Consider the following 13,610-nt stretch of genomic DNA (forward strand, 5'->3'; position numbering starts at 1 on the left):
TCCTCACATTCCGATCAAATGAGAAAATGCCTAGGATTTGTGCAGCAGTTTTATTAATCTATAGAATATTCTTCTTAGCATTATACAAATTTTATGTAAAAATAAATAGGGTAATCCCTTGCGCCGAAGCTGTTTTGTTGATGTGTTTATTACCTCCAGTAGGTAAGATCAGTGACGTCATAATATGACATCATAATGTGTACTGGCTATAACATATCATGGGTACTAAGTATGCATAAGAAAATAAATCAACACTTTCTCTGAATAATAAATATACCTCTTATGCGTTTTTATTAGCTCATTTGCATAGAAAAGCCTATACCTAGCCTTAACTCACATGCGGTGTTTTTTATGTATAATAAGTTCTGGGTTTAAAAAAAAATAATAATAGATTTAAGTGGAAGAGGGAATGCTCAAAGTCTTACATCCTCCTCCACATGATAAAGTGATAGCTCAAAGTCTTACATCCTCCTCCACATGATAAAGTGATAGCTCAAAGTCTTACTTCCTCCGCCACATGATAAAGTGATAGCTCAAAGTCTTACATCCTCCTCCACATGATAAAGTGAATGCTCAAAGTCTTACTTCCTTCTCCACATGATAAAGTGAATGTTCAACATCTTACATCCTTCTCCACATGATAAAGTGATAGCTCATAGTCTTACATCCTCCTCCACATGATAATTAAGTGAATGCTCAATGTCTTACATCCTCCTCTACATGATAAAGTGATAGCTCAACATCTTACATCCTCCTCAACATGATAAAGTGAATGCTGAACGTCTTACATCCTTGTCCACATGATAAAGTGATAGCTCAATGTCTTACATCCTCCTCCACATGATATAGTGATAGCTCAAAGTCTTACTTCCTCCTTCACATGATAAAGTGATAGCTCATAGTCTTACATCCTTCTCCACATGATAAAGTGATAGCTCAACATCTTACATCCTCCTCCACATGATAAAGTGATAGCTCAACATCTTACATCCTCCTCCACATGATAAAGTGAATGCTGAACGTCTTACATCCTCGTCCACATGATAAAGTGATAGCTCATAGTCTTACATCCTCCTCCACATGATAAGTGAATGCTCAATGTCTTACATCCTCCTCCACATGATAAAGTGATAGCTCAACATCTTACTTCCTCCTCCACATGATAAAGTGATAGCTCATAGTCTTACATCCTTCTCCACATGATAAAGTGATAGCTCATAGTCTTACATCCTCCTCCACATGATACGTGATAGCTCAAAGTCTTACATCCTTCTCCACATGATAAAGTGATAGCTCATAGTCTTACATCCTCCTCCACATGATAAAGTGATAGCTCAATGTCTTACTTCCTCCTTCACATGATAAAGTGATAGCTCATAGTCTTACACTTTTGCATGATAAAGTGATAGCTCATAGTCTTACATCCTCCTCCACGTGATAAAGTGAATGCTCAATGTCTAATTTCCTCCACCACATGATAAAGTGATAGCTCAAAGTCTTACATCCTCCTCCACATGATAAAGTGAATGCTCAAAGTCTTACTTTCTCCTCCACATGATATAGTGATAGCTCAATGTCTAACTTACTCCTCCACATGATAAATTGATAGCTCAAAGTCTTACTTCCTCTTTCACATGATAAAGTGAATGCTCAAAGTCTTGCTTCCTCCTTCACATGATAAAGTGATAGCTCAAAGTCTTACTTCCTCCTTCACATGATAAAGTGAATGCTCAAAGTCTTACTTCCTCCTCCACATGATAAAGTGATAGCTCAAAGTCTTACTTCCTCCTTCACATGATAAAATGATAGCTCAAAGTCTTGCTTCCTCCGCCACATAATGAAATTATAGCTCAAAGTCTTACTTCCTCCTTCACATGATAAAGTGATAGCTCAAAGTCTTACTTCCTCCTTCACATGATAAAGTGAATGCTCAAAGTCTTACTTCCTCCTCCACATGATAAAGTGATAGCTCAAAGTCTTACTTCCTCCTTCACATGATAAAATGATAGCTCAAAGTCTTGCTTCCTCCGCCACATAATGAAATTATAGCTCAAAGTCTTACTTCCTCCTCCACATGATAAAGTAATAGCTCATAGTCTTACATCCCCCTTCACATGATAAAGTGAATGCTCAAAGTCTTACTTCCTCTGCCACATGATAAAGTGATAGCTCAAAGTCTTACATCCTCCTCCACATGATAAAGTGAATGCTCAAAGTCTTACTTCCTTCTCCACATGATAAAGTGAATGTTCAACATCTTACATCCTCCTCCACATGATAAAGTGATAGCTCATAGTCTTACATCCTCCTCCACATGATAATTAAGTGAATGCTCAACGTCTTACATCCTCCTCTACATGATAAAGTGATAGCTCAACATCTTACATCCTCCTCAACATGATAAAGTGAATGCTGAACGTCTTACATCCTTGTCCACATGATAAAGTGATAGCTCAATGTCTTACATCCTCCTCCACATAATATAGTGATAGCTCAAAGTCTTACTTCCTCCTTCACATGATAAAGTGATAGCTCATAGTCTTACATCCTTCTCCACATGATAAAGTGATAGCTCAACATCTTACATCCTCCTCCACATGATAAAGTGATAGCTCAACATCTTACATCCTCCTCCACATGATAAAGTGAATGCTGAACGTCTTACATCCTCGTCCACATGATAAAGTGATAGCTCATAGTCTTACTTCCTCCTTCACATGATAAAGTGAATGCTCAAAGTCTTACTTCCTCCTCCACATGATAAAGTGATAGCTCAAAGTCTTACTTCCTCCTTCACATGATAAAATGATAGCTCAAAGTCTTGCTTCCTCCGCCACATAATGAAATTATAGCTCAAAATCTTACTTCCTCCTCCACATGATAAAGTAATAGCTCATAGTCTTACATCCCCCTTCACATGATAAAGTGATAGCTCAAAGTCTTACTTCCTCCTCCACATGATAAAGTGATAGCTCAAAGTCTTACTTCCTCCTTCACATGATAAAATGATAGCTCAAAGTCTTACTTCCTCCACCACATAATGAAATTATAGCTCAAAGTCTTACTTCCTCCACCACATGATAAGCAAGGGAAACAGGGCTTTTCCATCAACATTTACATTTCCATCAACATTTTTTGGCTAATGGAAGAAACATTAATTGTCACAGTAATGTGTACTATTTTGTAGTGGTAATGGGCTCAAGAATGTCTTGGTAATGGCTTTTTTGAAAATGGTCATGGTAATGTTATGCACCCAACAGAAAATACTTTGTAAAAATAACCAGAGGAAGCACTTTTTGTTACTGATCTTTTTTGTACAGCTTGTGATATGCGGATAATCAGCAATAATTCCAGAAACGGAACCATAAAGTCTCCTGGCTACCCACGAAAATTTCCTGTCAACATTACCTGTGTTTATTACATTGATGGTCTATACAACCAGGAAAGACTGGAAAAAGTTAAGATCAAGTTCACCGACTTCTCCATTCCTGGCAGTATGCCAGAGTAAGTATTATTAGTTCTACTGTAAAGACCAAATATGTATTGGTAAAGTATCTTTCATTCACAGTCTGCTTGTTTGTCTATCTGTAAATAAAATTTCCCCAATCTTCTACAGTAGTTTCTATTAGCTGCAGAACTGTAGCATTATTGTTTTATATTTTAGTCTCTGACCATAACACTACAGATCCCGTAATGTAAATAAAGTGCAATTTACGGTTTTTTAAAGCCTGATTTCAATGGATAAAAATTTCAACCCCCTTTTGGAAAGACTTGTAAATAAGAACAATTAAGTTTTTGACACTGATTTTAAAATTATTAATTAATAATGAACTCTTCTTTGCATTCAATCAAGTTTTATTGGCCAGACTGCCATTTACATTAAATTAAATGGGTGTAAAATGTAGGCAGTAATCAAGAATTGGCATGCGTAGTCCTTATCATACACACTAATGCTCGGTATTCAATTTGTGAATTGGCACAGTCAGGTGCTGTTATAGGACAGATGACATCCAAATATAAGAATTCAATGCTTATTAATAAATAAAAAAGCCTGTCATTGAATTCAGTCTCAGAAAATGACCATCTATACAGATATACTTGATTCAACTGATGATGCATACTTGGCAGCTGCTTAAAATATTTTTACACTTGAAAAAGCATACCCATTAGTTTGACAAACTCTTGAGAAAACTGCTTAGATTTTTAATGGGCAGACATGTTCTTGATAACATGTAGAACTCTATGACCCTATTCAGGTGAAGTAAAATTAATCCTTAATTGATGTTTCCATTAAAGAAAATTTGTGATATTCTTCGTTAATTTGTAGCTGTAATTTGGGATATGTAGCTGTTGATGAGGAGGGAAGAGAAGACTCCAGGGTGTTTAAGGAACGTTATTGTGGACCATATTTACCCCCTGACACCAGCAGTAAAAGGTCACGATTAGTCCTCATATTCAACACTGACAATGCCCGCGAAGGCAGAGGATTCAGTGCCTACTATGAGTTCATACCAGGTAATATGGTGTTTATGATTACAGGCAACATATTATTACTGTTAGCTTATTAGTAATTGCTTATTAAAATATGCTTGATATAAGTGTATAAATTATTCAAGTAAATTAAGTTCTATCAAAATGTGTTTCATGTCTTGTAAAATTCTGCTAATTTTACTTAAATTATTCCAAATTAGACTTGTTATGATGCCCAGAACACTCGTGCAATATCTCATTGAAATTTGAAATTTAAAAAATTTCACTCAAGTCCAGCAAGGTCAGTGCTCCATTTGTAAGATATGATAGCTATTGTTTACTACTCAGCACTGCTGTCTTAAGGTTGGTTATTACTGACTAGAGAAATCTCTGTGAAAATTACTGCTGTACTGTAAATTAGAGACTCATGTCCTTAGGGTAAGAAAATCAATGCTCCGACTTCATCTGTCTGTTTCTACAGATTTTAGAGAGACAAAATTAATTACTTTAATGCAGATTTTGAGGTGTAGGGGATTAAAAATCACTATCTATCTATCTATCTATCTATTTATATATATATATATATATATATATATATATATATATATATATATATATATATAAACATTTAGAAAAATAAATTATTTCTTTACTATGATGCAAATTTTTAACTTGACTGGTCAGAGACCAGAAGAGCTTATGTGATAGGTGTCCGTCCATCTTGCTGTCTGTCTGTAAACAATTTTTTCAAAATGCTTCTCCCTCCTACAGTTTTGGTCTGAATGCAATGTTACTTGGCCAACAAGTAGACTACACTAAATACATAATTCTATATATAAGTTTTTAATTTTGATGAACAGTGTTGCCTTGGTTACTAAAAATAGAATTTTCTGTGAAATACTTTAAAAATGCTACTCCTCCTACAGTTTTTTTGGTGTGATTTCAATATATCTTGGCACACAAGCAGACTACACTACAATACATAATTCTGTATATTGGTTTCAATGAGTGATGTTGCCATGATTACAAATGTACTAAAATGTACTAAAAATAGAATTTTCTGTGAATTATTTGAAAACACTACTTCTCCAACAGTTTTGGTCTGATATTTCAGTATAATTTGGCCCACAGGCAGAAAACACTAAGATAAATAATTTTTTATGTTGGATTTTGATGAACAGTGTTCCCATTGTTTTTAAAAAAAGAAATTTCTGTGAAATACTTTAAAAATGCTTCTCCTCCTACAGTTACAGTCTGATTTCAATATAACTTGGCACACAACTAGATTACATCTGTCCATCCGTCTGTAAACTTTTCACATTTTCATCTTCTTCCAAAGAACCAATGAACCAATTTCAACCAAACTTGCCTCAAACTTGGGTGCAGGTGATTCAAATTTGTTCAACTGGAAAGGCCACAGCCTCTTTAAAGGGAAGATAATCAAGATTTAGTAGGGATGTCAATTTTCTCAATAATGCATATTCGAATATTCAATGAAAGTATTCGAATATATTCGAATATTCGATAAAATCTGTTTTATCTTACTCTCATGAAAGGTTTAGCGTAGGTATACCCTACTTATATTGAAAGTAAAATTGTATGAAGACTTTTGTAGGTGTATAACAAGAATTCTATTTGATATTTGTCAATGTTTGAAATATATAATTGATTTAAATGTAGAAAAGTAGAAAAGTATAATTTTAACAAATGAAACATGTGTATTTATAGTAGCTCCAACTGAGGAACCAGTCGTCTTACCAAATGCAAGATATAGTTGTAACGGTATACTGTTCAGATTTCAATACGTGTAATAAATTACAATTATCTGCCTAATAAGAGATATGATTATAATCTTTGATACAATGTTTTTAAAATATAAACAAATATTTCCATAGACAATTTTCTTAGGTAATTAACTAATTTCCCGATAATGAATATAAAATTCAGGATTATGTGCAACCCGAGTTAATCAAGTAATTTACACATCAAAATTGACAATAAGCCCATTTTTTACTCTAAATGGTTTATCAATGGTGTAATATTTATTTAAGATTTGTTAGATGAACAGGGAACTTTTCTAAAATTTAAAGAACTTCAAGCAAAAATTAATATAGAAACCAATTTTTTAACCTATGCGAGTCTACAGAAAGTTATAAAAGTAGCTATGGCTGTAGAAAAAGTAAACAAAGAAAGATCAAACCCAAAACCCATTCTACCTTTTTATTTAAAATTATTCTGTTTATCTAAAAAAGGAACAAAACCTATGTATAATATTTTGAATACAGAACATGTAGTACCTTTCTCAAAAGTGAAATGGAGTAAACATTTTGAAATTCAAGATTCCCTATGGGAAATGTTATACAAAATTCCTTTTCAGTGTACAAAAAGTTCTAAATTACAATGGCTACAATTCAGAATAAATCAACATATCTTAGTTACAAATAAGATTTTATATAAAATAGGTTTGAAAGATACTAAATTGTGTAGCTTCTGTCAGACATGTGAGGAAACAATTTTTCATATTATGTTGGAATGCCAGAAGGTTCAAGAACTTATAAATAGTTTTACCATTCTTTGTGAAGCTCATAATATAGAATTTCCAATAGATAGTTGTACATTCATACTTGGAAACCCAATACCCAATAGTAAGGAATTAAATACAATACTGTTATGTATTAAATCATTTATATACAGAACTAAATGTCGTAATGAGGTTTTGAGATTACCAGTACTTTAATGAGCAGACATTTATCTTTGATCATGCTCTTTTCTTTACCTTTCTCAACCCCCTCCCCTCTATCTCCTTCTTTCTCTCTCTCTCTCTCTCTCTCTCTCAGTTGTCACAATTATAATTTTGTTTGTATTTGTTTATTATATTCATTAATGATATAATGTTGTAATCCATGTTATAAACATGTATGTGACAATTGGTATTAATTAAAAAAAAAAAAAAAAAAAAAAAAGTAATTTACACATTTATTCTGAAATTGAGCCCTTTACAATATTTATTACAGACTAATTCTATCAGACATTCATTCAATGATCAATTAAATTTATTTTAATAAATATACTCTTCACGTCTTTTAGACATTTTCATCAGGTTTTCATTTTGTTGTCCTCGATTCTAGATAAGATCGTATCTAACTAATAAAAACTATGAAAGTATGTTTTGTATTATACATAATGCATTATTGTACAATTCTTTAACACCTTATTCAAAACAAAATAAATGTTATTAAGTATATCTAAAAGATAAGAAAGTAGTGAAAGAAATAAGGCGATCGAAATTGATCGCTAAATTAAACAGGGATAATCCTAGCACTGTTCTAATCAAAATTTATTAACCACAGTACTTCTTTTTATGAAATCTGAAAAACACCGAATATTCGAATCTTAAACTCATATTCGAATATCAACTCATCGAATGAATATTTGAATGTTCGAATATTCGTTGCCATCCCTAAGATTTAGTGAAATTTTTATGGCATCTTCTTCTTAAAAACCAGTGGGCCATAAAAGTTGAAACTTATGTGAAACCTTCATTACATTTTGTAAATTCTGATTTCTTCAAATCATATGACCCCAGGCAGTAGCTAGGTTGGGGCCACAACCGGGGATCAAAGTTTTACATAGGAATATATAGGGAAAAATGTTTTAAAATCTTCTTCTCAAGAACAAAGCCATGATTAGTCATATTGATATGGAAGCATCCTCAGGTAGTGTAGATTTAAATTTGTTCAAAACATGATCTCTGGGGGTAGGATTGGGACCGCAAAGGGGGATTGAAATTTTACAAAGCTATACATAGAGAAAATCTTTTCAAAATTTCTCTAGAACAGCAAAGCCATGACAGATCATATTTATATGGAAGCATCTTCATGCAGAGTTTGTTCAAATCATGATCCTGAGGAATATATAGTAATAATTAAATCTTCTTTTCAAGAACAATAAAGCCATGATTAATCATTGATGTGGAAGCATCCTAAGGTAGTCTGGATTCAAGTTTGTTCAAATCATGACCCCCAGGGGTAGGATGGGGTCACAATGGGGGATAAAGGTTTTACATAGGAATACTGTATATCTATAGAAAATAAGATGTCTTTGTGAAACACTATGCCCCCGATGGTAACACAGTTCTGGAGTGGGACGTAGACTACAGTGCAATAGTTATGGCCAATGTTAAAGTTTTTCAAATGTAGGTCAAAGGTCACAGTTGAGGTCACATGATCAAAAATTTCTGTACCAATGGAAAGGTATTGTTATAATGAACACTCATGTCAAATATTAAAGCCTTACCCTTGACAGTGCAATAGATATGGGCTAGGTAAAAGTTGACAACAGACAGACAGACAAACAGACAGACAGGAGAAAAACAATATACCCCCGGGATCTTTCAATCCAGGGGCATAAAAATCTTCTTCTCAAGAACAACAAATCCATGATTAGTAATATTGATGTGGAAGCATTATCATGCAATGTAGATTCAAGTTTGTTGAAATCATGACCCTGGGGGTAAGGTGGGGCCACAATGGGGGAGTAAAGTTATACTTGGGAATACATAGGAAAAAATCTTTAAAAATTTTCTTCTCAAGAACAAGAAAGCCATAATTAGTCATATTGATCAATATTTGTCATATTGATATGGAAGCATCCTCAAGTAATAAAGAAAATTTGTTCAAATCATGACCCCCAGGGGTAAGGTGGGGTCAAAATGGGGGATCAAATTTTTACATAGGAATATAAAGCAAAACATTTTCAAAATCTTCTCAAGAACAACAAAGCCATGATTAGTCATATTGATGTGGAAGTATCCTCAGGTAGTGTAGATTCAAATTTGTTCAAATCATGACCCCAGGGGAAGGGTGGGGTCACTTCTTTAAAAATTTTAGACTCAGGTGAGCATTGTGGACCATGGGTCTTTTGTTTGTATTTATTTTACAAAATTTATCAATCTTGTACTTATCATTTTTTAAAAGTCTCAATGTGGTACCTTCTGTCTAATTTAATGTTACATGTAAGTGTCATAATGTTTTGTGTAAAAGTGTTCCTAAGTAAAAAATTAAAACTAAGTCTGATAAGCACAAGTGCATGTATTAACTGCAGACCGACTGTTTATGTCTAGTATTTGATGAATTCTGGTGATTTTTGTTTGATTCAGATTATGGTATCCCAGGAGAGAATGTTGAGGAGGGGAAGTGTACATACCTGTATGACAGCAAAGACACCAAATCTGGGACATTTAACTCACCACACCACCCTCTCCGTTACCCTGACAATACACACTGTAGATATATATTCCGTCCAGAGGCTGGCCAGCAAATCCTCATCTCATTTTATACCTTTTTCTTGGGAGATAAAGATACGGCGTATGTAGACTCTTTTACAGTCTGTAATACTTGACAATCATATTCTCAAGGAATGTTGATTTTTATGCCCCGCCATGAATATGGCTGGGGCATATAGTGTTTGTCATGTACATCTTCTGTCACACTTTGCATTTAGCTCAGTTTTTAAGAAGCTATTCAAGATGTTTTATTAAACCTTATATGCTGATACATATTGATTAGAGCTTTACAACTGCATCAACATTATTTGTCCTTGACCTTTCCTTTGACCATGACCTCACTTTTCAAAAATTTGTTTTAGCTCAGTTCCAAAGAAACTGTTCAAAATATATTTATAAAACTTTATATGCTGATACGTTTTGAAAAGAGCTATTAAACTGCATCAAATTTTTTTTATCTTGACCTTTCATTTGACTTTGACAATATTTTTAAAAAAAATTTTAAGGAGGTTGGATCCTGATAAAAGTGATATCAAAAGTCTGAAGAATTTTTTGTCAAGTATATTTTTAGTATCTACACACATAGCTTAATTAAAAATCAAAACAAAAAAAGTTGTGGTTAGTATGCTTCTTTTGACACTATGGTACATTTAATGACCATTTGCACTGAAGTTATGTCTTAAACAAAAATCATTTCTTCAAAGTTTTTCCTACAATATTTTTATATCCAAATAAATCATGGGATCAAATGTACTCTTGTTCTATCTTAAAAAGACACTTTAAATTTGTGAGAAAGAAAAAAATTCAAATTACTTTGCATAATCGATTATTTGACCTTTCTGCACTCAAAAAGTCATTTTTCTTGCATTAAAAATTCAACAATCAAGAAAATTATTGTAAAGTCCTAAACTTCAGCTGAATTTAAGCAGTGTGATCAAATGTATCATATATTCAGAAAAGAAAATCAAAAGTGGGGGTCTATGATTTAATTTTTTAAATATTACTAAATCAAAGTACTGACAGTACTGAAAAGTGCTAAGCTAAGTTAGTTAACAGAATTCAGATTAATACAATCTTGATAAATTTGCCCTTTTTCAGAAATTGTCACAATTCTACTTAAATAAACTTTCTGGGAATCTAATGAGGATCTAAGTTGTCTCAAAATGTTAATTTATTTTGTTAACATTTGATATGAGCGCAATTTAATTACTTAAGGAACATGTTCGACTGCTGAGTAAATATTTTCATCCTCAGACTTTGATCAGATTGATTACGATCCTTGGAGCATGAATATGCAAACAACTCAAGTAATTTGTTTCTTTTGCGTTAAATCACATTTCTATCGATGTGGCCCATCATCGAATACGATACGTAGAAATGATGACAAAGTAAATATTAGTACATTCAGACCGGCGTATGTATACCCACTCTTTTCTTGATGTCATCCATGTACAGTGATGAACAAGGTAATACGTATACTTCTTTAACCCTAGTAGTGCTGAACCCGGAATATTCCGGTAAACAAAGCCATGTGCTGTGAACTGACCCCAGAATATTCTGGGTGACAGCAACGATATTTTTAAACTACTATTTTAAGCGACCAGTGGAAATTTTGTCTAATAAAAGCACTTTCCTTATTTGGTATTAGGTTTGAATGAATAAAAAATCCATTACTGAGATGAAATGTGATTGGTTTTGTAAATTTAGACAGGTGAAAAGGTCATGTTTATTCCGCGTGATTCAAACTGTTGGCATATTCAAGAAACCATTTTTTCAATGTGCTAGTAAACTTGTTTAGAGACTAAAATTGCGGTAAAAAAACTTGATAGATATTAACTACAAGATGTTTTCGACATTTTCTAAGAAGATCATGCTAAACATGTTTCAAATGTGAAATATGCTAGACAGCGATCGGCCCAGGCCAAGGTTAGATTTAGGGGTCTAGACTTCGATATGTCTGAGTTAAAAACGATCTTAAGTATTTTATTTCATATAAACTCAACTCAACAGAAATAAAGGCAATCATATCATGACTAATGAAAATAATAGTTTAAAGAAGCCAGATTAAGAGAGAAGTACGGCAAATGTTGAGATTCCACATCAAGGTAAAATCAACAATGGCGGACACCAACTTTTGACGAAGGTATTTCTTACTATGTGACTACACAAACGTTGAAAAGTTGAACCAAAACTATGTCCCTGTATTAAAAATTATCTGTATTACCTTCAGTAAGCAGTTAAGTCCCATGAAGTAAAACTTGTGTTGAAATTTGTCCGTTGTCTGTCGTCGTTGTCGTAGTCGTCGTTGTCGTAAACTTTTCACATTTTCATCTTCTTCTCAAGAACCACTGGGCCAATTTCAACCAAACTTGCCACAAAGTATTCTTGGGTGAAGAAGAATCAAGTTTGTTCAAATGAAGGGCCACACCTTCTTCCAAGGGGAGATAATTATGAATTCATGAAAAATTAATGGCATCATTAAAAAAATCTTCTTCTCAAAAACCACTGTGCTTGAAAATATGAAACTTATATGGAAGCATCCTCAGGTAGTGTAGATTCAAGTTTGTTCAAATCATGACCCCCAGGGGTAGGGTGGGGCCACAATGGGGGATCAAAGTTTTACATAGGAATACATAGTAAAAATCTTTAAAAATCTTCTTTTCAAGAACAGCAAAGGCATGATGGGTCATATTTATATGGAAGCATCCTCAGGTAGTGTAGATTCAAGTTTGTTCCAGTCATGACCCCCGAGGGTAGGGTGGGGCCACAATGGGCGATCAAAGTTTTACATAGGAATATATAGGAAAAATCTTTAAAAATCTTCTTCTGAAGAACAGCAAACCCATGAAGGGTCATATTTATATGGAAGCATCCTCAGGTAGTGTAGATTCAAGTTTGTTCCAGTCATGACCCCCGGAGGTAGGGTGGGGCCACAATGGGCGATCAAAGTTTTACATAAGAAAACATAGGAAAAATCTTCTTCTTAAGAACAGCAAAGCCATGATGGGTCATATTTATATCGAAGCATCCTCAGGTAGTGTAGATTCAAGTTTGTTCCAGTCATGACCCCCGGGGGTAGGGTGAGGCCACGATGGGCGATCAAAGTTTTACATAAGAAAACATAGGAAAAATCTCTAAAAATCTTCTTATCAAGAACAGCAAAGCCATGATTGGTCATATTTATATGGAAGCATCCTCAGGTAGTGTACATTCAAGTTTGTTCAAATCATGACCCCCAGGGGTAGGGTGGGGCCTCAATGGGTGATCAAAGTTTTACATAGGAATATGTAGGGAACATCTTTAAAAATCTTCTTCTCAAGAACAGCAAAGCTATGATTAGTCATATTTAAATGGAAGCATCATCAGGTAATGTAGATTCAAATTTGTACAAATCATGATCCCCTGGAGAATAGAGGGGCCATAACAGGGGATCATACAAAGGATATATCAATCAAAATTTTCTTCTTAAGAACAGCAAAGCCATTATTTGTCATATTAATTCAAAAGCATCCCTATGAAGTTTAGATTCAAGTTAGTTCAAATACCCCCCCCCCCCCCTTTTCAAGACTGAACTGATTTCTGCTTTTTCCTAGCCAGAGTGCTCAGGTGAGCGATGTGGCCCCTGGGCCTCTTGTTAATAATATATTCGCTTTACCTATAAATTACTTATTTGTTTACACAAAGAATGAAAACTGGCTATCAAAATATTGAAGTCCTATCTCTGCTGAACATTTTGATGTAAAATATGTCTATGTTTTTTCAATAAAATCTTAATTAAATTGCTTAAACAAATGCACCCCAACGCAGGCAAAAATATTCAGCTCAGAGCACTAACATTGTGTATTTTATATAGCGC

At 33.8% G+C, this 13,610-nt stretch overlaps 1 protein-coding gene across 9 annotated transcripts in view; it reads left to right on the top strand.

Moving 5' to 3' along the window:
- Positions 1-13,610, top strand: part of LOC133176479 (cubilin-like) — a 181,220-nt gene that overhangs the window by 108,322 nt on the left and 59,288 nt on the right. For all 9 annotated transcript variants that reach the window (XM_061311595.1, XM_061311593.1, XM_061311598.1 and 6 more), the window contains 3 exons: positions 3,321-3,504; positions 4,328-4,515; positions 9,629-9,836. In XM_061311595.1, the coding sequence (XP_061167579.1) occupies positions 3,321-3,504; positions 4,328-4,515; positions 9,629-9,836 (580 nt within the window). The remainder of the gene's footprint in view (positions 1-3,320; positions 3,505-4,327; positions 4,516-9,628; positions 9,837-13,610) is intronic.

The sequence above is a fragment of the Saccostrea echinata genome, unplaced genomic scaffold (assembly GCF_033153115.1).
Source record: "Saccostrea echinata isolate AGI-Se365-2 ecotype Australia unplaced genomic scaffold, CSIRO_AGI_Sech_v1 ptg000075l, whole genome shotgun sequence".
Taxonomy (NCBI): domain Eukaryota; kingdom Metazoa; phylum Mollusca; class Bivalvia; order Ostreida; family Ostreidae; genus Saccostrea; species Saccostrea echinata.